Genomic DNA, 23,523 nt, shown 5'->3' on the forward strand with positions numbered 1-23,523 from the left:
TCCCCTTTGCTACTGATCTAGTCAGGCCATGCCCGATTACATTCACAGTTGGCTTTCAGGCTTCTAGCAGCTGCCACCGAGCAGAAGAAGATAAAACAAGAGCCTGACATAAAAACACTGAAACCACTTTCAGGCAGGATTTTGACTCTCATTTGAGACTGACAGAGTTTACCGAGGATACACTTAACAACAATATTAGGGCAGCGCTAGATAAGACTGCACCCTTTAAAAGGTACTCAGGGAAACGGGTGAATCATCTTCCGCATGGTTTACCAAAGACCTAAAGAAGGGTAAGTGAAAACTGCAAAAGCCTCAAAACAATGTGGAGGACTAACTACAATGGGGATGACAAAGTGATGTATAAGTCTTCCCTGAAACAATCCGGGAAAATAAATCCGGTCCTCACAAGCTAAGAATTTTTGTTTGCAAATATCGAAAACCTGTTGGCCAGGTAGAACTCAAAATGATAGGTGGGATACTTCAAGCCTACCCACCACTAGTCCTATTAAAATGGACTTAAGGGAATTGTTTTCACGACTAACTAGATTTCTTGGTGACCCACTGATCAGTTAACTATGCTATAAAGCTGGCTACCTTATGAGCTCTGCAACTCTGATGGCTGAAGCAGATGTCTAGGCTGACTCTAAGGTGGTCACCTTTCCAGCCAGGCAGAGATTAGCTCATGTAGTTGCTGCAGATAATTCGTTGTGGGGCATTTGCATAATCATGCAATACATGATTTCAGGCACCTTCTAAGACAAGTGCAGCACTGTTACAGATGTGGATGCAAAGTATAAAAAAATAAGTACCAGATACAATCAATGGATTACTCTAATTTTGGCCCACAAAATTTATAGAGTGTTTTTTTAGGCCATTTTTAGGTTGGGTGTGCCTCTGTGTAAGGACAGGTGCCAGTAGATGTTAGATACTGCCATAATCAGCTTCTAAAGGACAGAAGCACTGCTTTCACATGTTGACTTAGCTGTAGTTGGAAAGGATGTGCAAATTCTGCCAAGGTGCTAACTATCAAAGGGTCATGAAGTGAGTACAGGAGTGTAACCTGTGACCTGATGTTTACCAACTTTTCAATACGATGTGGGGTGGCCAAAGGGAGCTGAGTATAAATACCTTATCCTAGATAGGACTCAACATGTATATAGAGTCTCTAGTAATTTTTGTTTGGAACTAATATGGAATATCATTGATGTACTTGAACCTGGCAGTGTGGCTGATTGAAATGCAGCACAGAAAAACATCAAATGACAAAGTAATTCTTAGGCCCACATTTATACTTTTTTGTGCTGCATTTGCACCGCTTTTTGACGCAAAAGGGGTGCAAACTTATACAAAATACTATTGTATTTTGTAAGATGGCGCTGCTTTTGCATAACAAAATGACGCAAATGGGGACGCTAAAAAGGTATAAATATGGGCCTTAGTGTTTTTCAAATATTCTATTGTTGCCATCAAAAGGAAATTGTGTAGTCTTCTGAACTTAAAACAGCAGTGGCGTAAAAAAAGTCCCCTGCATCCCCTGTGGAGTGGGAGGGCCCCGAGCTCCAGGGGCCCCCTCACCACAGTACTCTGACCTCGGGGCTCCTACGTGAGTCAGGAGTGGGGTGGGGTGGAAGGGGGGGCCCCATGTACTGTGCAGCGGGTCGCCCTGTTGCTGTGGGAATGTTCCCTGGATGAAGTCGACCAGAGCCAATCAGGACCCAGGTTTGAAGACATTCCTCTGGCCTTTTCGAGCTCTTCTTGCTCTGAACTGCGTCAACATTTCAAGTACCAAGCATTGTTGTGTCCTCGGCATTCTTGCTGAGTGCCAGAAGGACTGGTACTGCCACAGACAACATAAGAGTTAGAGATTTCTTATTGCACTAATGCAGAAGCCCCGATTGACCAGGAGGTAGCAACTGTGGAAGACACCTACCCACTATAATGATTATAGTGACAGTACTCAACGTTCCACAAATGCCTCCCGTTTGGAGATGAAAAAGATTTTGTTGCTCTCCGTGAAGTCGTTGCTGTCCTTCACCAGTGAAAATGTCAGCTGCCTCCTAGCATAATCGAACAGAAGGGGAATCCCTTCAAATCTATTGCAAGCACAGCATTTGCTACCTTCCTACGTACCTCGGTTTTCAATCCTAGGCCCATATTTGTACTTTCATAGCGGCTGCTTTGCGCCGCTGAAAAAGTATAAATATGGGCCCCAGTGTTCTAAAATGTTTCTAAAATGTAAGTTTGGATTAAAAGGGCTTCTAAGTGAAACCTTTGGATTTAAAATTATAAACTGCCAAGTCTGCCTTTTTCTTGTCCGAATGAGAAAATACAATGAATTGCTTCGACTATAAGATGCAGTTGATGCTGCGTCCAGTGTGTGACCACTGGTTTGAGAAAATACCTACGATGTAGCCTTTGATAGTCGCAAATGGCATATGCTAGTGGCGGGGCCCGACAAACCAGCCATGTGATTTGGCAATAGTCCAAATGTGAGAATTATTGATTTTCAAGATCCAAGGTAGCGTTTTAATCTCTTTGGGTGCTACTGTAGGAGGGTGCGCTGTGGGTGACACTGTAGGAGGGTGCAGGCAGAACTCTACAGCCGAAAGTAGGTATGTTATTAAGTTTGGTTGGTTTGATGGCCCAGACTGCATCTTAGTGCAATCCAGAGTGTGGTGTTTCTGTGTTTTATTGTGATGTCCAAGTCAAGCAGTGCCAGAGCATTTTTACGCCAATGTTTCATGAGGTTTAAGTCGCATTGTGTATGCTAATTCCCAGTGTTTTGTTCTATTTCTAGCCTACTTTACTGCACTCGATTTATTTTCTACCTTAAACATTCATATAGCACTAAAACACTCACTGAAGCAACCTCATGCAAAACATATGCACAATGGAGATTAAAAGTTGTTTAAGTAATCCATTCCAAAAACAGCCTGCTAAAACTGAGAAAGATTTACAATAATCAAGGGTCAGCTTAAATGTCAGTCTATACAGAACTTTCTTACACTATGACCAGCTGTATAACGTAAAACAGTTATATATGGGCTTATGCATCAAAGCTGGAATGTCTTTACCTCTTTTTTCTTTCTTGTTAAGTCTTGGCTCTAGACGGCCCGCATGCGCTGTCTCGAACCGAGACATACTGTATCTGCTTCTGGGTTTACAGCCCCGCTCACAGACTTCCCATTTGCTGGCACCATCGTTGCTCCATTTTTAGGTCTCCCCATTTGTCAAGGGCATGCACACGTCATGCCTCTTCCGGTTTTTAGCCCGCCTCGAGAGCACTGCTCAACTACTTTGTGAGCATACGCAGCGGGCATTTTCATCCATTTTGACACTTGTAGTAAGCTGGCCTGGTGTGTGGTGGGTACCTAAGGTACTTACACCTTATACCAGGTCCAGGTATCCTCTATTAGTGTATTGTGGGCAGTGACTAGAAGGCAGACTCTCTAGAGGTAGCTGTGGATGACCAGCCAAGGCTTATCTAGAACACATGCAAAGGTCATGCAGTACCACTGTATTCACATAGCACTTTTAAACATGAAATACAACACTCAGTGTTACAAAAATAAAGGCTCTTTATTATAATAACAAAGTACCAAAATATTAGATAGGCAATACTCCAATAGGAGATAAGTAAACCCACTAAATATGTACACTAGTAATCAGTAATAGGCATAAAAAGTGATAGAAAACAGTGCAAATGCAAATTGACAATAGTGACCCTACAGGGTGCCCAAACCTTACAATAAAAAAATAGAATGCGAATGCAGGACCCCCTCCTAGGTAAGTGGGATGTGTAGAGGGGAGCTGGAGGACCTAGGAAACCTCAAAGGTAAGTACCACAGTGCCCACCAGGAAGAAAGGACTAAGTTACTGTTTTTCCCCAAACCACACAAAAGGACTGAAAAGAAGAAAATGCAACACCCAGACAAGACTACAAGAAACCAGCGGTGGATTCCTGAAGAGGAAGACTTGTGGAAAAGGGGACCAAGTCCAGAAGTCACAGAAGTGTCTGGTGGGGGCAGGAGCTGCTACCCACCAGTCTGTGGTTGCAGGAGCTGGTCGATGGTAGGACGAAGATGGCCAGGAATGCAGCCCTGGATCAGGTGAAGAGTTCCTGAAGGATGCAGTCATCATCTTACTCCGGATGGATGATCGCAGTCGGTCAGTGGCATGGAAGCACCACCAACAAGCCTTGGCAAAGGTAGAAGTCGCAGTGAAGCAAAAGTGGAGCTGCCGGGAACCAGCGGGGCCCAGAAGGACTCAACCCATGGGGGAAGTCCTGGGGGGACCCCTCAGCAAGGCAGAGAGTCCACAGAAGAAAAGGCAGCCCCCACAGGAAACCCACTGAAAGAGGAACCAGGAGTCGCAGAGGAGCCCATGCAGCACAACTGGAGAAGGATCCCATGCCGCAGGAGAAGCACACAGAGGGCTGTGCTTCACAGTAAGGAGTGCTGGTGGCTGGAGCTACACGGAGCCTGAAAATCCCTTGGAGGAGATGCCAACAAGCCTTGGTAGCTGCAAAAGACGCGGTGCACAGGGGTACTGTCCTGCATGGGAAGGCAAGGACTTACCTCCACCAAAGTTGGAAAGCTGGCAGAAAGGACCAAAAGGACTACTACGGATCACCACCCGTGATGAAGGATCCACGCAGCTCAGGATGAGAGGAGATCCACACAGCCGGTTGGTGTTGCAGTTGGTGCCTGGAGATGCAGGTGAGTGACTCCTTCACTTCAAGGGAGATTCCTTCTTCTTTCTCATGCAGACTGAAGTCTTGCCACCCTCAGAGGATGAACAGCTAGGGAAATGTTGCAGAAGCTGGAAGGAGCTGTGGAAACAATGTTGCAAGCAGAGTCTTTGTGGTGGATGTAGATTGCCGGTTCCTGGAGGGACCAGTCGCAGTTCCAGTGGCTAGAAATCGAAGCAGAGGTTACAGAGAAGTCCTGCTGGAATCTTGCAAGCCGAACCTGAGGACCCACCCAAGAGAGAGACTCTAGATAGCCCTAAAAGGGGATTGGTCACCTAGCCAGGTGAGCACCTATCAGGAGGGGGCTTTGACGTCACCTGCCTGATCTGGCTACTCAGATGCTCCCAGAGGCCCCTGCCCACCTTGGATTCAAGATGGCAGAACCCAGGGACCCTCTGGAAGAGCTGTGGGCACCACCCCGGGGGTAGTGATGGACAGGGGAGTAATCACTCCCCTTTCCATTGTCCAGTTTCATGCCAGAGCAGGGACTTAGCACCCCTGAACTGGTGTAGACTGGTTTATGCACAGCGGGCACCTTCAAATCATACCAGTGGCTTGGGGAGGCTGCCCCTCCCAAGCCATGTAACACCTAGTTCCAAAGGGAGAGGGTGTTACCCCTTCTCTCAAAGGAAATCCTTTGTTCTGCCTTCCCAAGCTTGAGCTGTTCAAGCAGGAGGAGGGCAGAAACCTGTCTGAGGGGTGGCAGCAGCTTGGGCTGCCCAGAAAACCACAGAAGGCTGGTCAGAGCAATACTGGGGATCCTCTAAGGAGCCTCTAGAGTGCATGGCATCGTACTTCTAATACTGGCAACAGTATTGCGGTATGATTCCAACATGCTTGATACCAAACATGCCCAAGTTCGGAGCTTACATTATGTAGCTGGACATAGGTAGTGACCTATGTCCAGTACACGCATAAAATGGTGTCCCCGTACTCACGAAGTCCTGGAAAATGGAACTAGAGTTTGTGGGGGCACCTCTGCTAGTGCAGGGGTGCCCTCACACACAAATACTTGCACCCTGCTCTCTGGGCTAGGAGGGCCTACCTTAGAGGTGACTTGCAGCGACCTGGTGCAGTGACCTGTAGTGAAAAGTGTGCATGCACCCTTTCACGCAGGCTGCAACAGCAGGCTTGCAGATACACTTTGCAAGGTCTCCCATGGGTGGCATAATACATGCTGCAGCCCATGGGGATCCCCTCGTACCCCAATGCTCTGGGTACCATATACTAGAGACTTACATCGGGGCACTAGTATGCCAAATGTGGGTTGTGTGTGGTCCAAGCTAACAAATTTAAAGGGAGAGAGCATAGACACTGGGGTCCTAGTTAGCAGGCTCCCACCGAACACATTCAAAAACACACTGACAACAGGGAAAAAGGGGTTGGTGGCCTTGCTGAAAAGGAGTGCTGGTGTGTTCATTAGATAAGAGTGCCATTTAAAAAAAAAAAAACCTCTGTGCCACTGCCTGGCTCCTGTTTGCCCCAGGCACGGCTTCCTTCTCCTGTGCTGGGGACCTGCAGCCTCCTGTGCTGGCCCCTCCCATCGTCCCTGTGGCAGTTTTCCTTGCCTCGCCTTCCTGTGCTGTGCTCCGGTTAAAGTACATCCCTTCTCCAGGAGCATGAGAATGTACAAACACTTGGGACTCACATTCATTAAAAGTGTGAAGAACGCACCCTTCACCGACGGAATGATCACACTGACATCATTCCTGCTCTGCGCTGCTTCTTCTGCTACAAAGGCCGTTTCTGGAGGAAAGCGCATACTACATTAACCTGTTCACCCCAAGGTAATTCTTCTCATATCATGGGGAATCACATGCTAATACACACTGAGCTTTATCCGGTGTGCCATCGTTTTTCTGAAACAATGAATATGAAAAGAATTAGGCCCACATTTCATTGGAAACTCACTGTTTGTTTTGTTTCCGAGACGATTCTGTATGGACTATAGCGTAAACTTTGTGGTTTGAAGAGCATTACTTCAGAGCTGGTCTGCGGTACTTCTGAAAAAAATCGTGCCTTATGCCATGACAGCATTATTTTATCTTGTGTCACATAGCTGTTCCGATATGAACTGCAGACCTTGTGTGCGAGTGACGTAGTTGTATCCTCTGTGGGGCTGGACTTGAGATGGTTCTGCATGGACTGTGTATGACACTGCTGGGTCTGTGAACACAGATTACAGCGTGCACTGTGGGCTGTGTTTGTACACCCACTCTGTTATGTGCACAAGCAAAACTGCCTAAAAATCTTACAATCTGAGAAGATGCGCACTTACAGCCCCCGCAAAGGCAAGCACGCTGGAGAAGGATTTATCTCTTACATTTCCAACCTTTTTTCAATATGCTCTCCTTTTTGTACAAGCTTCCCTATTTTTTCCTTCCAGTTTACTGCTTTCCTATAGGGAACTTATATGTTCTTTCTTACCCAATGTATTATTTCTGGTTCCTTTTTCCTCTCTGGTTCCTTTTTAGGTCTAGGCTATAGACCGCGCGCATGCGCTGTCTCGAACCGAAACATGGTCTTGCTACTTCTGGCATATGAATAAAGGGTAAACTTAGGGCCAGCTTTTAGAGTGGGAGAGCTGAGTCCACACCCAGGGCGCCACCCTTCAGAGTGGCACACGGGCTGCCTACAACAGTCTTACTTTGACCTGGCTGCAGAAAAAGAGTGCATTAAACACAGCAGCCGTGGCCACCTTTTGTCTGTTTTTCTTCTCCTGTCCCTCCTTTTTTGTATGCTCCCCACCCCTCCCATTTTTCTAAAACATTGACAATGGGTCGGAGGGGACACCCAATTTAGTTTCATCCAGGGTGCTCTTTCTCCAAAGGCCAACTCTGGGTAAACTGTGTTAGAGTGCTTGGAAGCGCCTATTTGTCACTCATTGGCCTGGAATGCTATGCAGGTCTCATTATGTTTTCATATCAATGTACGTGTGTATAAAGATGGTGAGTGATAAAGGAAGAAGGGGTAAGCTTTGGTGGTAAGAACTTTGATTACCTAAAAAACACAACTTTCAAACTCCAATTCTTCACTTTGGATAACTCATGGTATCTTCATATCTCCGATTGCTTCTGGTGGATGAAACTTGACTGATAACTTGTTTTGTATACAGCTCGATTTGATGTTCTCCACCAACACTTCAAATACTAACAACTTGTTCTGCACATAGCGCTTCATATCGCACTTCTGATTTTAAAGTCTGCTGTTAGCCAAGATGTTCTGCTGTTGATAAAATGTTCTAATGTACTTAACATATAGGGACTTTTACCAACTCTTCTCTTCCTTTGGTCTCTTGTGTCATTCCTATTTTATTTCCACCCATCACATCATTGATTGATTGATTGCTATAATACCGCAGTAGGAAATGAGTCCGCCCACTTTAGTCATTAGCTCACCTCTCTGTGAGTAATGACATTCTGCTCTTACACATACAAACGAACAGTAGTCCGCTTATTAAGGTATACAAACACGTTGACAAATATGGGAAAAGCCAAAAAGAACAGGCAAAACTAGAACTTTTGGTTCTGAAAAATGCTTATCTCCTTTAGTGCAACCTCGTTTTTTTTTTTTAAAGTAATTTTCTACCAATTTATATTTGTATGCATCTTCTCTTCCATCGTGCCTTTTATCAATATGTTGCTTTCTTTTTCTGCAAGTCCTGTGTTGTTTACTTTAGTGCACTCCCAATGCCAATGTCAACGCACTAGGCAATGGCCAATAAACAGTGACAAAGCTCTCGCATTGCAGAGACATATTGGCTTTGCCAATGCTTGTTTTCTTTCTTTCCTCTTCTTTCATTCTCGCCTCCTTTCACTCCTTTCCTTCTCTCTTATCTTTCTTTCCCTTCCTTTCTCCAGTGTTCTAATAAAAAGCGCATTTACAAAATAATATCCAATTCAAAATTAAACTGGTGCGGACAATGGCTCTGAACTCATGCACGGGAAACACCCAACCTTGGAGGCTGCCTTGTAGATGTTTATAATAAAACATCACTGCCATTACAGTACCTGCAGTTCAAAGTCTTTCCCTGCTGTAAAATTGAAGATGTTGTGATTTCTCCATCTAGTTCTCCAAGTCGTGGCACATTTGAGATGTTTGAGCACAAAAGGTAACCGCACAGTACATCTCTGCAAAAAATAGAAAACAGCTATTACAAAAAACGAGCGTTTGATATTTGTTGTATAGAGAATTATACCACACAATGCAATCTATACAGTAACTAGCAAGCAAGTTTGTCAATGCAACATCTTTTATACATTCGGATTGTTTAACTGCACTATATGCTTAACTTTATTAGCATGTACACAAACCTCATGGTATGCTTGTATATGAACTTATAATCTATTAACAAATCTTTAGAATGTATTTTCAAATGATCATAATAGCATGGTTTGTATGGACTCTCCACTTGCAACCAATGCTTTATGACTAAAAATATGTAATAAATGTGTTTTATCCTGAGACTGGACTTTTGGCTCTCTCATAAATTGGATCAATCATATACCTTTCAAATTTGTTTTTTCAGGTATGTTACTTCCAAAAACATGGCTCTGGTATTCATATCTTTATGACATGTAAGAAGAACTCAAGTATTACATGTAAACGTAAATATAAGGTCTACTTTTATCGTGACCACACATGGAGGACGGATGCTAAAAATGAAAACATCTTTGCAGCACTGAATAATATTTATTTATTTATCTAGCACTAAGAGGCCGAGCTATGTTGCAAGAACCATTTTACTTCTTGCTTACACATGCAAATGTTGTACAGTGCCTGCACTACGCCTCATGAATAGTCTTTGCACTCACACTGTTGGGGTAGTTCTGTATGCGGAGGATGATTCCGATGAGACATTGACAGCGTAGCTCCTCCTGCACTATCGTTGTCTTTGCAGGGGCATCTTCAGCCTGACTTCGGCCGAGGCCACGACTCCCACCCCCAAAAGTGATGTGCAACACATCCTGCTGAGAGGTGTTGTTGAGGCTGTATGCCCCCTTCCAGAGGATACCCTGGTGTCACGCTAAATGTAACGATGGTCAGGAGGCAGCGTTGTAGTATTGCAGGTAAGTTTTATTTCATGAGCTCTCCTCTAACGCAGTGTCTTCTTCCCCTGTCAGCAAGCAACTGACAAAGGAAGAATCAACGCTAACATTCTAGGCTCGCGGCAACGATCGCACATCTAGCCGCGAGCCACATCATAACACATCCCCCACCGTTGACACCCACAAAAAAAACACAAATAAACAACTGGAAAGAACTATAACAAAATAAGAGATAACAAGTTAAAACAAAGAAAAATCTATACACAGAGTTATTACTATAGCAATAGGCTTTAAGTTACATAGTCACTCAAGAACCCTGGTGTTCTCCTACTTCTAGTAGTCCTGGAAAACCCCACAGTTCTAGGCAACACCATACTTGGAACACAAGTAGAGGCTCCCATGGAATCTGAACAGGTAACAGGAGCATCAATAATCACCTCACTCCTGCCAACCGCAGCATCACCACTTCCACCACCAAACTGTTTCCTCTCGCCACCACTAGGACCGTTCAGATCTTCGTCTTTCATCAACATATAACCACTACAATCATCACCCCTCCTTGCACATTCACCATCCAATGCAGAGGAAACTTTTGAGACACGCCTGAAATTCCAACGTTGGCCATTATCGAGCAAGACATGCCACCTGTGAACTTGATGAACTCTAAACGGACCTAAGAACTTGCTAAACCCCTGTCTCACTCTACCAGATTTGATTTTTACCCAATCACCTGGTTTAATTCTCTCATTATCATCCCCTGTCTCATTGGCTGAGTCTCCATTGAATGCACCGCCACCCCCCAACAATCTCTCCATCCATGCAGGTCTGAGTTTACTGACTGGTTTTCTACCTCTCATATCAACAAACGGTACTCTGCACGACGTTGTATTTTCTGTAGTTCGATATCCCCACACCAATTCTGAGATCACCGAACCAGCATCCAAACCATTGACCACAGCCAATTGCAAACCACTCTTAATCATGCGATTAGCTCGTTCCACAATACCATTAGCACGAGGATTGTATAACGCTGTATGGGCGTGCCTTATGCCACACAAGTCTAAAAACCCTTTCATCTCCACAGACGTTAATTGTGTACCATTATCGGTAATGAACACCGACGGAAAACCCTCCTCAGTGAAAATTTCTCTCAGTACACTTATGGTAGCGGATGTTGTAACCTCTCCCATAAACTTGACAATAAGCCATTTGGAGTACACATCCACCATAACCAAGGCAAAATTCCTTCCCCTACGAATGCCAGACAAAGGTCCAATAAAGTCCAAACAAACACTATGCCAAGGTTTGCCAGGGTCAGTTATATTACCACTAACCGACTGCTCACCCACTCTCAACCGTTTCTCACTCTGAATGCACTCAGAACATCTTTCTACCCATCTCACAACATCATCATCCATACCGGGCCACCAAAACTCCATTTTCAACCTTCTCTTGGTAATCGTTTGACCAAGATGACCCTCATGTGCAATATCAAACAAGCGTTTGCGCACCCCCATAGGCGGAACAACCCTTTCACCCCGCAGAATCATTCTTCCATCAACTTCAGAAAGCTCATCCACAACCTTATTGAAAGGCCGTACAGAAACCGGGAGAGTACTGTCTCTCCTTCCACCTTTCCTTATTAAATCTACGACCCGCAACAAGACTTCATCTGCTTTCATAGCTAAATCCCAGTCAGTTTCTTTCACTGGTCCTTTACACCAATGCATAACCTCACCCACAGACGCAACGACTCCCTCTTGTTCATGCTCCAATACATTGTCACCATCTACTGTCTGCCACTCAAGAGCCAGACGAGAAAGACAGTCTGCTTGCACATTCTTCCAACCAGGAATGTACTCAATCTTATAATTAAATTATTGCAAACGGGACGCCAACCTAGCCAGTCTCGCTGACCCTTCACCAGTCCCACCTGGTGACAAAATCTTTAGCAATGGTTTATGATCAGAACGCAATGTGATGGTACTGCCCCATATATATGTGCGAAAATACTCCACACCCCACGCCGCAGCCAGAGTTTCACGCTCAATAACGGCGTAATGTCTCTCAGCAGAAGACAAAGTCCGAGAAGCAAAGGCAACCGTCTTCTCCACCGACCCATGCATTTGAGATAAGACGGCCCCAATGCCCACAGCACTCGCATCCACCGTGATTATTGTTCTTCTCTTTGTGTCAAAAGGCACTAGAATGCCAGCGTTGCATACATCATTCTTAATCAACTGAAAACATTGGCATTGCTCTCCTCCCCAGACAAAACTAGCCCCCTTGCGCAAAAGTACTTTTAGGCATTCGGTCTTGCTAGCAAAGTTCTTTACAAATTTGGAATAGTACTCAATCAATCCCAAAAAAGATCGCAATTGATCCTTGTCTTTTGGAGCTGGAGCCAACCTAATTGCCTCCAACAGATCTGTCTTCGGTTTTACTCCTTCTTGCAACAGTGAGTGACCAAGATACTCCACCTCTGTCATCAAGAATTGACATTTTTCACGGCGCAAGGTCAAACCAGATTGCAACAATCTGTCCAGTAGCATCTTCAGAGTCATATTATGGTTCTCAATAGTTTCACCAAACACTAGAATGTCATCTTGGAAAAACAGGATATTGTCCAACCCCTTGAAAATTTGGTTCATCATCCTCTGGAAAACACTGGCGGCAGACGCCAGACCGAACGGCATCCGTGTGAACTGAAATGTGCCCTCCATGGTGATGAAAGCAGTGAGGCCCTTAGAACCAGGATGAAGTCTAATCTGATGGTATGCGTGCTTCAAGTCCAGTTTTGAAAAGTATTTAGCATCCTTCATCAGTAGAACCAATTCATTAATGTTTGGCAAGGGAAAATTGTCTGTAACAATATTCTGATTTAACCCTCTCAAGTCCACGCAGAACCTCAACTTCCCATCTCTCTTCTTAGAAATCACTACAGGTGACAACCATGCTGAGGCCTCCACTGGTTCAATCACCCCACTGTCTAACATTTCATTCAAGAGTTCCTTTACACCCTCTCTCACCAAGATTGGAACCTTTCTAACCTTGTGCTGCACAGGAACAGCTCCGGGCTTCAGCCTAATCTCGTGAACATAACCTCTCAACTCTCCCATCTCCTCTCTGAATACCCCTTTAGCCCCATTCAATATACCTGCAAGAGAAACATCTTCGATTGCAGCCACCTGACTAGGGGCACACGGACTGATGACTATGCGAAGATCGTACTGGTGTTGCCAACCCAAAATAGGCGGACCAGATTCTGCCACATACACTTTGCCTAAAATCTTTCTCCCCTTGAACCCTATTTCAGTGAGCATATAACCTATGATCTCTATCTGTTCACCCTGATACCCACCAGGATTGATGTCCCTTGGCAATAGTCTTGTTGAAGGCCACAATTGGAAAAATAAATCCTTAGGAACTATTGTATATAAGGAGCCAGAATCCACCATTAGCTCTACAGACACATTCTTAACCATAAATTCTGCCTTAGGTCTCTGCATCCTTTCTGCTCTTACCCCTGCCACGTCCAACCCAGAAACACACAACACCCTTCCAAATTTATCACCTACATACGCATCACCTGAGGCATCACCAACCATGGCCACCTTCCCCTTTGAATACTCTTTTTCCCTACACACTCTCGCAAAATGCCCTTTGCGCCCGCACTTTCGGCACTCTTTCCCTAGGGCAAAGCAATTCTTGGACTCAGAAATATGATACCTGCTCCCACACTTGTTGCACCTCCCATTTTTAGATCCACTAGGCCTTTCCCAGGATGATTTACTCGTCACAGCCACATCACCCTGAACAAAAGATACCTCTTCAGAAATCTTAACCTCTCTCCTCTCCATTTGTTTCATACAAAACTCTGACTCCTCAACCACCTTCGCAATTTCTATTGCATCCTTCAGCTTGGGGTCCTTTGCTGCCCACAATCTTTCCTGTATTTTCTTGCTCCTACACTGCACAATGAGCTGGTCCTGAATCAACTCCTCCGTCATCGCCCCAAATCTGCATTTGACAGAAAGCTCTCTTAAACGAGTGACAAACTCGTCCACGGACTCACCATCCCTTTGAGGTTGTGTGTAAAACTTAAATCTCTGCATGACTACATTCTCAGTCTTGGCAAACCTTACTTCTAGTCTCCGCCTTGCTTCCAAAAATACATCATCTATGGGTTGACCAGACTGATCAACAGCTTTAGGCACGTACTTGAAGACATGCTGACCTTCATTGCCTAGGGAACTAAGTAAGATTGCTTTTTTCCTACTGGACGAGAATCCTAACCCATCTAAGGCTTCAAGATATTTATCAAATATGTCTATCCACTCCTCCCAAAGTATTGGCGGATTCCCAGGTTGCACCAAGAATAGAGGTGGAGAGTGCACAGCAGCAGTTGACATATCCATTGTGTGAATCTGTGCTCAGTCTCTGTTAAACACAAACTTTGGTATGACTGTATGCTCCAAAGAAACCCAAAAAAACACCCAAAATTAATGTTCCTCCAGGTATTTGTCAGGATAAAACAATGTAAGCAACAGCAGGCTACAGATGTGCCCATCAACGTGGAAGACACTTGTACATGCAATAGTGAGCAGTTCGTCTTGGCCAGAATCTATTTTAAGTAGAGTTTTCCCAACACTCTAAGATGGCCGCCACCACAAAAAAAATAGTTCGACGTGTGCAAAATGCAATTGAAAGAGAGTATTCCCAACTCTCTAAGATGGCCGCCACCAATTTTCTAGAACGTCATCGTAACGTTGTCATGACAACAACACTCACATGACCGAGGCCAATGTAGCCGTGTCTCCAGATACGAGCCGGACTGCAACCTGTAAATATTTTGGATGATTTCAGAAATGAAACTACCGCTGAAGAGGCATTAAACGGCAGTATCAGGTGACAACACCACTCAGTAAGCTGCGTCTGCGATCCAACAGCAAAACGGATCGCAACGGAACATTCACGACATCCGCGTCAAAAGAAGAGCAACCTGCTTGCTGACATCCTCGTCGCCAAAGAATGTAACGATGGTCAGGAGGCAGCGTTGTAGTATTGCAGGTAAGTTTTATTTCATGAGCTCTCCTCTAACGCGGTGTCTTCTTCCCCTGTCAGCAAGCAACTGACAAAGAAAGAATCAACGCTAACATTCTAGGCTCGCGGCAACGATCGCACATCTAGCCGCGAGCCACATCATAACACAAACCATGTGCTCCCCAATGAGTAGGAGACAGTTAGAGCATCCCTCGAATGCCTCATTAACCATATGAAATAATGCAGGCACAAAGGCAAAGATGTTTCCTTATTTGCATGAGTCAAATCCTATATGCAAACAACGGAATACCAACTATCTAATGAGGTGGGTCAAGCCTTGTAACTGTGTAATGCATATTAGAGAAGGCGCTACAACAACTGTCTATGGCTCCTTTGTAATACTAAAATGCAGGCTGAGAAGCACATAAACACTAGCAAAAATATGGGTTGTGCCCCCAATCACCTACAATAACAGGGACTGTGCTCATAATGAGAATATTTCCTCATGGATGATAAAATCTCTTCTTTATGTTGCTATCCAGTTATTCACCCAGGAGCCCTAGCTTTGAGACAGCGAACAGCATACATGCAGATGCACAGACCGACACGCTATTTACTATCATTGTTGCGTGAGGGGAGGCGCCATTGACCATTAGAGGCGACGTCTCCACTGGGTCCTTATGTCCATTTCTTCCTTCAACAATGGTGATAAATAGCATATTACTGTTTGAGGATCTACAAGTAGATTTATGTCATTGCGTCCTGTAATGTGTAGCAGTTATAAAACAAAGCGGAACCAGGACACAACGTGTTAAATCCATGCACTGAGATCAAATCACAATAAATGAGCCCTATGACAAGCAAACGCGTTTCCTTTGTCAAGGCACTGCAACATGCATTTCGTGACACAGCAAACAGTGTTCGCTCATATGAGTTAGGATGTGCTCTAGCAATAATAGGAAATGTGACCTCTGAACTGTAAGTATAAATCCGTGAATGTGGGTTTATTAGAGGGGTTCCTTTAAAAAAAATTATAATATTGTGCTACGTTTATTTTCGCTGGTATGGCATAAGTACATGTTATGCCTTGCCGCTGAAAATAAACGTGGGCCACTCCTGGACTAACATTACTCCAGTTATATGGATTCAGGGCCATGACCTACCCTTGAGTTCCTACTTTGCTGACAGAAGTAAGCTGTTAAAGAAACCTGTTGATTTCTGGATGCATTTTTGCGGGATATACGTTTTTAGAACTGTCTGCCTACTTTCTAGCTGGGGTTTGGCTTTTATTCCTTTTTAGTGGGGATGGGGATAGGGAACGTCTTGGATAAGTAGACGGATCTCTTATGCTGTATATTATCTTTCTATATGTTAGAACCCTCATTTCTCAAATGTGTAATTTCATTTTCCTACTCTATGAATGGCTTTTCTTTCGGAGTGTCCTTTGGATCTGTATTTGAACTTTATCATTCTGTTTTATAATCTATATATTACATTTAATTAGAGACTATACTATTTTGCGAACTGTCAGGTTCAATAATATGTTCTATTTTACCAATGTTTATCTGTAATTTATGAACTAATGGCTGCATGCTTTTCTAATAATCCAAATCTAGTTTAAATAAGCATTTCCTCCCCAGGCTCACATCAGCAGCCGTTTTAACTGGCTGCCATTTCTTTTGCAGCCAGTTGCAATTGCATAATTGTAACAAATTACTATTTACAGTTGTCAACTTTTGCGCTGAAGCAAACGGTAATCACTTAGTTGCTGATTTTTTTAATACCAAAATAAACCTTATTTTTACTCCGGCTCTCGGCATTATGTGCGAATTACTCATGTTCGTTGCTGTGTGGTGCAGCTTTTGTACAATCGTCTGAATGTGTATCTTGTATCCAGAGATGACAGGCCCATTCCAGATTGAATGACTTATTGAGTTTTACTGACCACTCCATTATTTTTAGCTTGAGCGAAATACGTCAGCCTTGCAATAAAACGTACTCATAAAGCTCTCTATGTCACTCAACATGACTTTTCACAATACCCAAGTTCTTCCCTTAATGGCCTTGTGTTAGACTAGCTTCACTCGTGTGTACTCACTGCTAGTTTCTGCTTTTTGTTGCATGGCAGCTAGCATTCCAGGCCCTGATCTTAAGGACGTTTGAGGCCCCATTTTGGATCTAGATATTTGTGGTTGTGCAGCAATCATTACATTTGTTGGAAATGGCCCTTTTTAAAGGGTCATCCCCAGACTTTTTGCCTCCCTCCTCCTCTTTTTCTGTCTATGTTTTTGTTGGCTTTAGGACTCTGGGCACTTTCCCACTGCTACCTAATGCTAAAGTGCATGTGCTCTGTGTCTAAAACATGGTAAGATTGGCTTCTCCATGACAGGTATATTTGATTTACTAGCAAGTCCCTAGTTAAGTGCACTATATGTGCCCAGGACCTGTAAGTCAATTGCTACTAGTGGGCCGGCAGTACTGGTTGTGCCACTCACTACAGTAGCCTTTCAAACATGCCTCATGCCTGCCATTGCAGAGCCCGTGTGGGCAGTTTAAACTACTTTTTCTTCCGGGCAAGTGTACCCACTTGCTAGGACCAAACCTTCCTTTATATTACATGTAAGAAGTAGGCGCTGGTTAGCCCCAAAGGCAGGGTGCAGTGTATTTGAATAGTTGGACATTTACTTTTAAGTTTAACTTGTCCAGGTAGTCAAAAACGCTTACATTCGTTTTCCACTACTGCAAGGACTATCTCTTCTATAGGTTAGTGTGTCTTCAAACATATTTTAAGTGTAATTTACAATTGGGAAAAGAAAAAAAAATGGAGTTTGGTGTCTCTGTACTCACAATTAAAAAAAATATCTTGTGGTAAAGGTAGTTTTTAAATTGCAGGTCTGAAAATGACATTTTTAGAAAGTTGGCACTTATTGTATCCATCCTGTGCCTTAGCCTGCCTCCAATCCACATCTGGTCTGTGTAAGGTTAGGTGGCAGCTACCTTTGTGCATTCCATCCAGACAGCCATACATACAGGGCACTCAACTGCCACTCCATTCCATCTGCATACTGATTGGTCTTCCTCGGCAGGGTGGTGGGGCTCTCACACTTTATAGGGTAATGGCCTGACCCCACACAGGGGACTGTTATTAAGCCACTGACCTCCTGGTAGGCAGGACTAGGCTGAAAGGGAACTGGGGTACTTCAAAGCCACTCTTTGAAGTCTCCCCCACTTCAAAGGCATATTTGGGTATAAGTACCGGGCCTCTGACGCCATATACTCAGAACAGTGCTGGACTGAGGACATTATACCAGAAAGAAGGACTGCTGTCAGGAGGTATGGCCACTTTGCTGTTTGCTTTGCTATGTTGGCCTGCTGCCTGCTACGTCTCCCCTGGGAGTGAGAGAACTGGAACTAACTCTACATCCTGCAATCTAAAGTTTCTCCAAGGGCCTCACTGAGCTTGCCTCCTGTTTCAGAAGCCTCATGGATATTAAAGACTTCACCTGCATCTTGCTACCAGCACTTGAACTCTCCTGCTGTGAGTCCTACTCTGCCAAGTGATGCCAAATCCATTCCTGGGCCCTTGGAGGTTAGTGTGGTGCTGCAATACAAGAACGGATGCAACAACACTGGCGTGTCCCTTGGAACCGAGGCATCCTGCTGCAGAAACGTTGCTTTACCGCTGCATGCAACGAAGCCGCAGACACTCCTCGCTGACTGAGCAATGACCCAGACTTACAATGCAGCCCCCGCTTGGCTGATGCAACACCGAGGCATCACAACCAATACTCATCGCTTCTGAACATTGACGCATCAATTACGTTGCCCGATCAGGAAATGATGCATCACTTGCAAGCTCAACGCATCCCCTCCTCTAGATCAACGCATTATCACCAAGCATCAACGCAACAAAGGTACTGTCAGCGGGTCTGCCTGTCTCCTGTACCCGGCCCACGCTCTGTTGCTGTCAGAATGCACTTTTGAATTTGCCCTGGTCCAGTGCAACCAGATAGTTCCTGTTGGAGCTATTGTCTTTTTTTGATTTAATCTTTGAAGATTCATAACTTGCCTTATGGATGTTGGATTTTTGTCATTTTAGTCTTGTTTGACTCATATACATGTATGCTATTTTTATTAACTGGTGTGGAGTCCTTTTGTGGTATCGTCACTGTGTTACTGTGCATTTGCACAAATCATTTACACATTGCCTCTTTAGATTAGCCTGACTGCTCTATGCCACACTACCTAAAGGTGAGCACAGATAAACTTTCAGAATTGTGGTCTCTACTTGGACAGAGTGGCAACTTCTGCCAGCTAGAGATCCAATTTCTAACAACATTTCAAATGGAATTCATTCTAATCATCTTGTTGCTACCACTGTTAGGTCAGACTTCGTAAGGATGACTTTGTGGATGTTTAGGGGACCAGTGCACATAGTGCTTGAAATTATTAGCTTCATTTCTGTATATTTGTTGACATCTGATAATTTCCCATCAATTTTCTTGGTTTAGGCCTGGTAAGTGGGTACACTTGCTACGTCGAAATGGCAGGTTAAGACTGCACACACAGACACTGCAGTGGCAGGTCTGAGACATGATTACAGAACTACTAATGTGGGTGGCACAACCAGTGCTACAGGCCCACTAGTAACATTTGATTTACAGGCCCTGGTACCTCTAGTGCACTTTACTAGGGACTTACTAGTAAATCAAATATGCCACTCATGGATAAACCAATTACATACAATTTACACAGAGAGCATATGCACTTTAGCACTGGTTAGCAGTGGTAAAGTGCTCAGAGTTCAAAAGCCAACAGCAACAGGTCAGATAAAACAGGAGGCAGGAGGCAAAAAGATTGGGGATGACACTGCATAAGCAAAAAAGTCAAACACCCTGTATTGTCCTTCTTCACCTTTTTTGTCTGTATACATCTCTGGCTAGCTAGTGACCTTCGCTCTGCCCAGTAGAAGGAATGGAAGGCAGTTAGAGACAGGAGAAGGGAGGTACAAAATGGTAAGAGATAACAGTGAAATCGACAGGAAAAGAATGTAAGGATGGAGATGAGGTACGGAGATAGGCGAGGTAGAGAGAAGCATAAGGTAAATAGAAATATGAGCTAGCTAGAAAGAAAAATGAAGAGATGTTGACAAAGCATTAACAGAGCAAGCAGTAAGTAAAAAGAAGAAAAGGGATAGGAACAGATTTACAGTGAGGACAAGGGATCTAGAGATAAGGAATGTAGTGAGAAGCAGTAGAGTGGTGTACACAGAAAAATGAGGTAGAAAGAGAGGAAAGGTAGAGAGAAGAGCTGCTGCAAAGTAGAGATGTGAAATAGTGAGTGAGGTATAGAGAGATGCAAGGCAAGACTGTGACAAAGTGGTGAGGATGAGAGAGGGGCAAAGTGAGAAGTTAAGTACAGAAACAAAGAGGAGGTAAAATGTCTAATGGGACTTAAAGACACTAGGAAGGTAAAGGGTAAAACAACAGAAGAGGTGAAGAGTACAAGGTGAAGTCAAGAGAAAGGATGAGATAGAGAAAGAGAGGTGAGGTTGAGGGAGAAGGAAAATATTGATAAACAGTTAAGTTGGTGAGAGGTATGAAGTAGTGCGGACAGAAGTAGAAACAAGTGGAGGGGCAAAACAGCAAATGAACTGTGAGGTAATTTGAGAAGTTAGGTTGTGATAGATAAAGAGAGGTGAAGAGTGATGTGAGCTAGAGAGGGAAATTAAGTAGATAGAGATGTTATGTACAGGATGGTGAGTTGGATGGGTGAGAGAGGAGAAAGGGATGGATAGGTGAGCTGAAGAGAGAGATGAGCATCAGGCAGAGAACTGAAGTACAGAGAAGTGAGAAAAAAGGAGCACTGAGTTACAGAGAGGTGGGTGATGTAGAGAGAAAGTTGAGGTGAGCCATGGATGCAGAGATACAGAGAGAGTGGTGAGGTAGAAGAGGTAAGATGAAGCATGGAGAGAGGCATGAGACACAGATCAGTATGCCAGTGAAACAGAGAAGTGGTTCTCAACCTTTTGAGTTCTGTGGCCCCTAAAGGAATCATTACTGGAATCTGGGGAGAGCTACTGAGTCATTACTCGAAGCCAGGGACCCCTGCCTAAGCATTTTTGATGATTTGAACCACAAAACAATACATAAAATGTACAGAAACAAACATTCATTAAACAATCAAATGATGCCATTTTATTTCATTTACAAATGAAAAACAAAATTTTAATTTTAATAGGAAGGTTGGGGCTTTCCTAAATTTAATCGAGGTCACCCATCATCCATAGTATATTCTGTATGATGCACTTGCACTGCTTCCAAGAATCAATCTGAGGATACTAACTTAATTTTTACCCTTCAATTTCAAGTCCCTTCTCATATACAGAACATTTAAAATTTCCAATTGTATATTTTGCTTTTTTATTTGTATACACTTTAGTAATCTGTTAATATTATTTAATTTTCTAAGCAGCTGCCGACCTCTGAGTAGGCTTCCTGATCCTCCAGGAGTCCCCGGGCTACAAGTTAAGGACAACTGTGTTAGCAGGTGCCAGAGAGAGGTGACCTACAGGTAGTCAGAGAAAGGGGTTGCTAGGTGTTGGAGAAAGAGATGTGGTACAACAAGACAGAACACTTTGCAATTAAAAAAGAAAATTATATATATATATATGTACATATATATATATATATATATATATATATATATATATATATATATATATATATATATATCTTCCTTGACAATATTGGGGATGTTGATACTCTAGATACAAGACTTTGGTAAAAAAAATTGTTGTCATGTTCGGGAATTGTATTTCTTGGTGGGGGAAGTGTGTTACTTGAAATGACAGTATGTTTTGGCATCTGAAAGTGATGATCTGATGATAGATTCCACTGTACCAGTTACCAATTGTTTTGACTGGATTCCGTTGCAGCATATTGGTTTTAGACTTTGATTAAACTGCTATGCACAAACTTCACTTGATGTCAGAGTCTTGTTGTAAATTGCATCTCAGAATTGTATTCAAGTAAAGTCAAGAAAATGATCTTCTACTAACAAGCCATAAAACATCACAGATGACATGAAGAGAAGGCAGACATTAGACTGACCCATTAAAACACATTGGTAGCAAAGAACAATTATTTGTCCTGCACATTTTAAAAATTTACCAGCTCAGTAAGCAACAGTAAGAGAGAAAAGTGATCGTAAAGACTCACTCCACAATTCATGACAATCATTTCACATTAGGATTGTTTGGGATATGTAACCCAAAGAGAGTTAAACATATTGCAAAAAACATGAAATACAAGACAAACCGTCAGTGGAATTAGACAAAAAAACAACCCATCGGATAAGCAGACCAATGGTGCAACATGCCGACTTTAAATCTAGTGGGCAGGTTTGACTAGTGTATATCAAATACAGAGATTAAATATTCCTGAATTCCTACAAAATTTATGTTGGGTAAAGAACAAACAAATACTTACAACTCTTTCCTCTATTAAAACAGTTATAAGGTCAAAATACAAACAAAAACAGATTTCTTCTGAATGTGGGGGTTTAACATCAAATGTCTCCCAAATGCCAGCAGCACAGCAAGCAGCACTGACAGATTTGGCTAAATTAATTTGTTCTTCCAGTCTAACGGCTTGTTATTAATCCTAGTTTCAAAACTAAAGACTGCCCCCATCACTCTAGTAAACTGCAGTCTCAGTGTATTTAACACATTACACCACCTTAAGGAAATATGTAAAGTAGCCCTAAATATGAAAAGCAGTGGACTTTTTTAATACTTGATTCCCAACAGAAAATACTCTATTTTTCATTTACTTGGGACCTTGAGTTAATATATGCAATTGGAAAAGTTGGTAGAAAGTTCAAGACCATCCTTAAAACTAACGTATCAGTTAATCAATTTCTTCAGGGTGTTGGCTGTTCGTGCCATTGAGACATCATTGGCTTACATAAGCACGGATGATAGCGTTAGAAACATGTGGAACATCACGTGTTACAACTCTTAATTCATCAGAAAGCCCACTAGTGTATATTATATAAAGCAAAAGTGTTAAAACACATCCCTGTCATATCCCCATGAAGATTAAAATATTCAGATAATTTAAATTTGGGCTCATATCTGACCCTAGCTGTTAGAGTATTATGTAAGCTCTTCAGGAAGTCCATGATAGCCACCTCCACCACCACCAGCTTGAAAAATGACCACAATTTTGCTGTGTTAATCATGTCAAAGGCAGAGGTAAGGTCCATAAATGGCAAATAGAGTGAGCTACCCAGAGCCTTAGTATATTCAAAACAAGCAAATGAAGTTCCAAACTGTGAGGGATCTTCACTTGATGTTTTGCAAATATACTAAGGCATTTTTGGCCCTTACCTCTGCCTTTGACAGGATTAACAGAGTGAAATTGTGGCAGCCCCTAACCTATTGATGAGCTCTTAAGCTCTGGAGATGGGGTGAGCATCATTTTTAGTAATTGAGTTGATCCCCGTGTAGTCCACACAGAATCGGAGTTCTGGGGTGGTGCCCAGTGGTACAGGTTTTGGTACCAGAACTACTTTTCAACACCAGGGAAGTGCGTGCTCTATTCTTGACATTTACATGGTGGCTTAAGAATCGGCAAAAGACGCGCAATTAGTTTCATGTTGCTTTAATCTTGTTATTCA

General features: G+C 43.3%; 1 protein-coding gene across 2 annotated transcripts in view; it reads right to left on the reverse strand.

Annotated features, from left to right (window-relative positions):
* The window catches only part of ADAM22 (ADAM metallopeptidase domain 22), a 1,118,190-nt gene that overhangs the window by 128,057 nt on the left and 966,610 nt on the right, over positions 1-23,523 (reverse strand). For both annotated transcript variants that reach the window (XM_069211564.1, XM_069211563.1), the window contains exon 22: positions 8,761-8,880. In XM_069211564.1, the coding sequence (XP_069067665.1) occupies positions 8,761-8,880 (120 nt within the window). The remainder of the gene's footprint in view (positions 1-8,760; positions 8,881-23,523) is intronic.

Source organism: Pleurodeles waltl, chromosome 10, assembly GCF_031143425.1.
Source record: "Pleurodeles waltl isolate 20211129_DDA chromosome 10, aPleWal1.hap1.20221129, whole genome shotgun sequence".
In the NCBI taxonomy this organism is placed as follows: Eukaryota; Metazoa; Chordata; class Amphibia; order Caudata; family Salamandridae; genus Pleurodeles; species Pleurodeles waltl.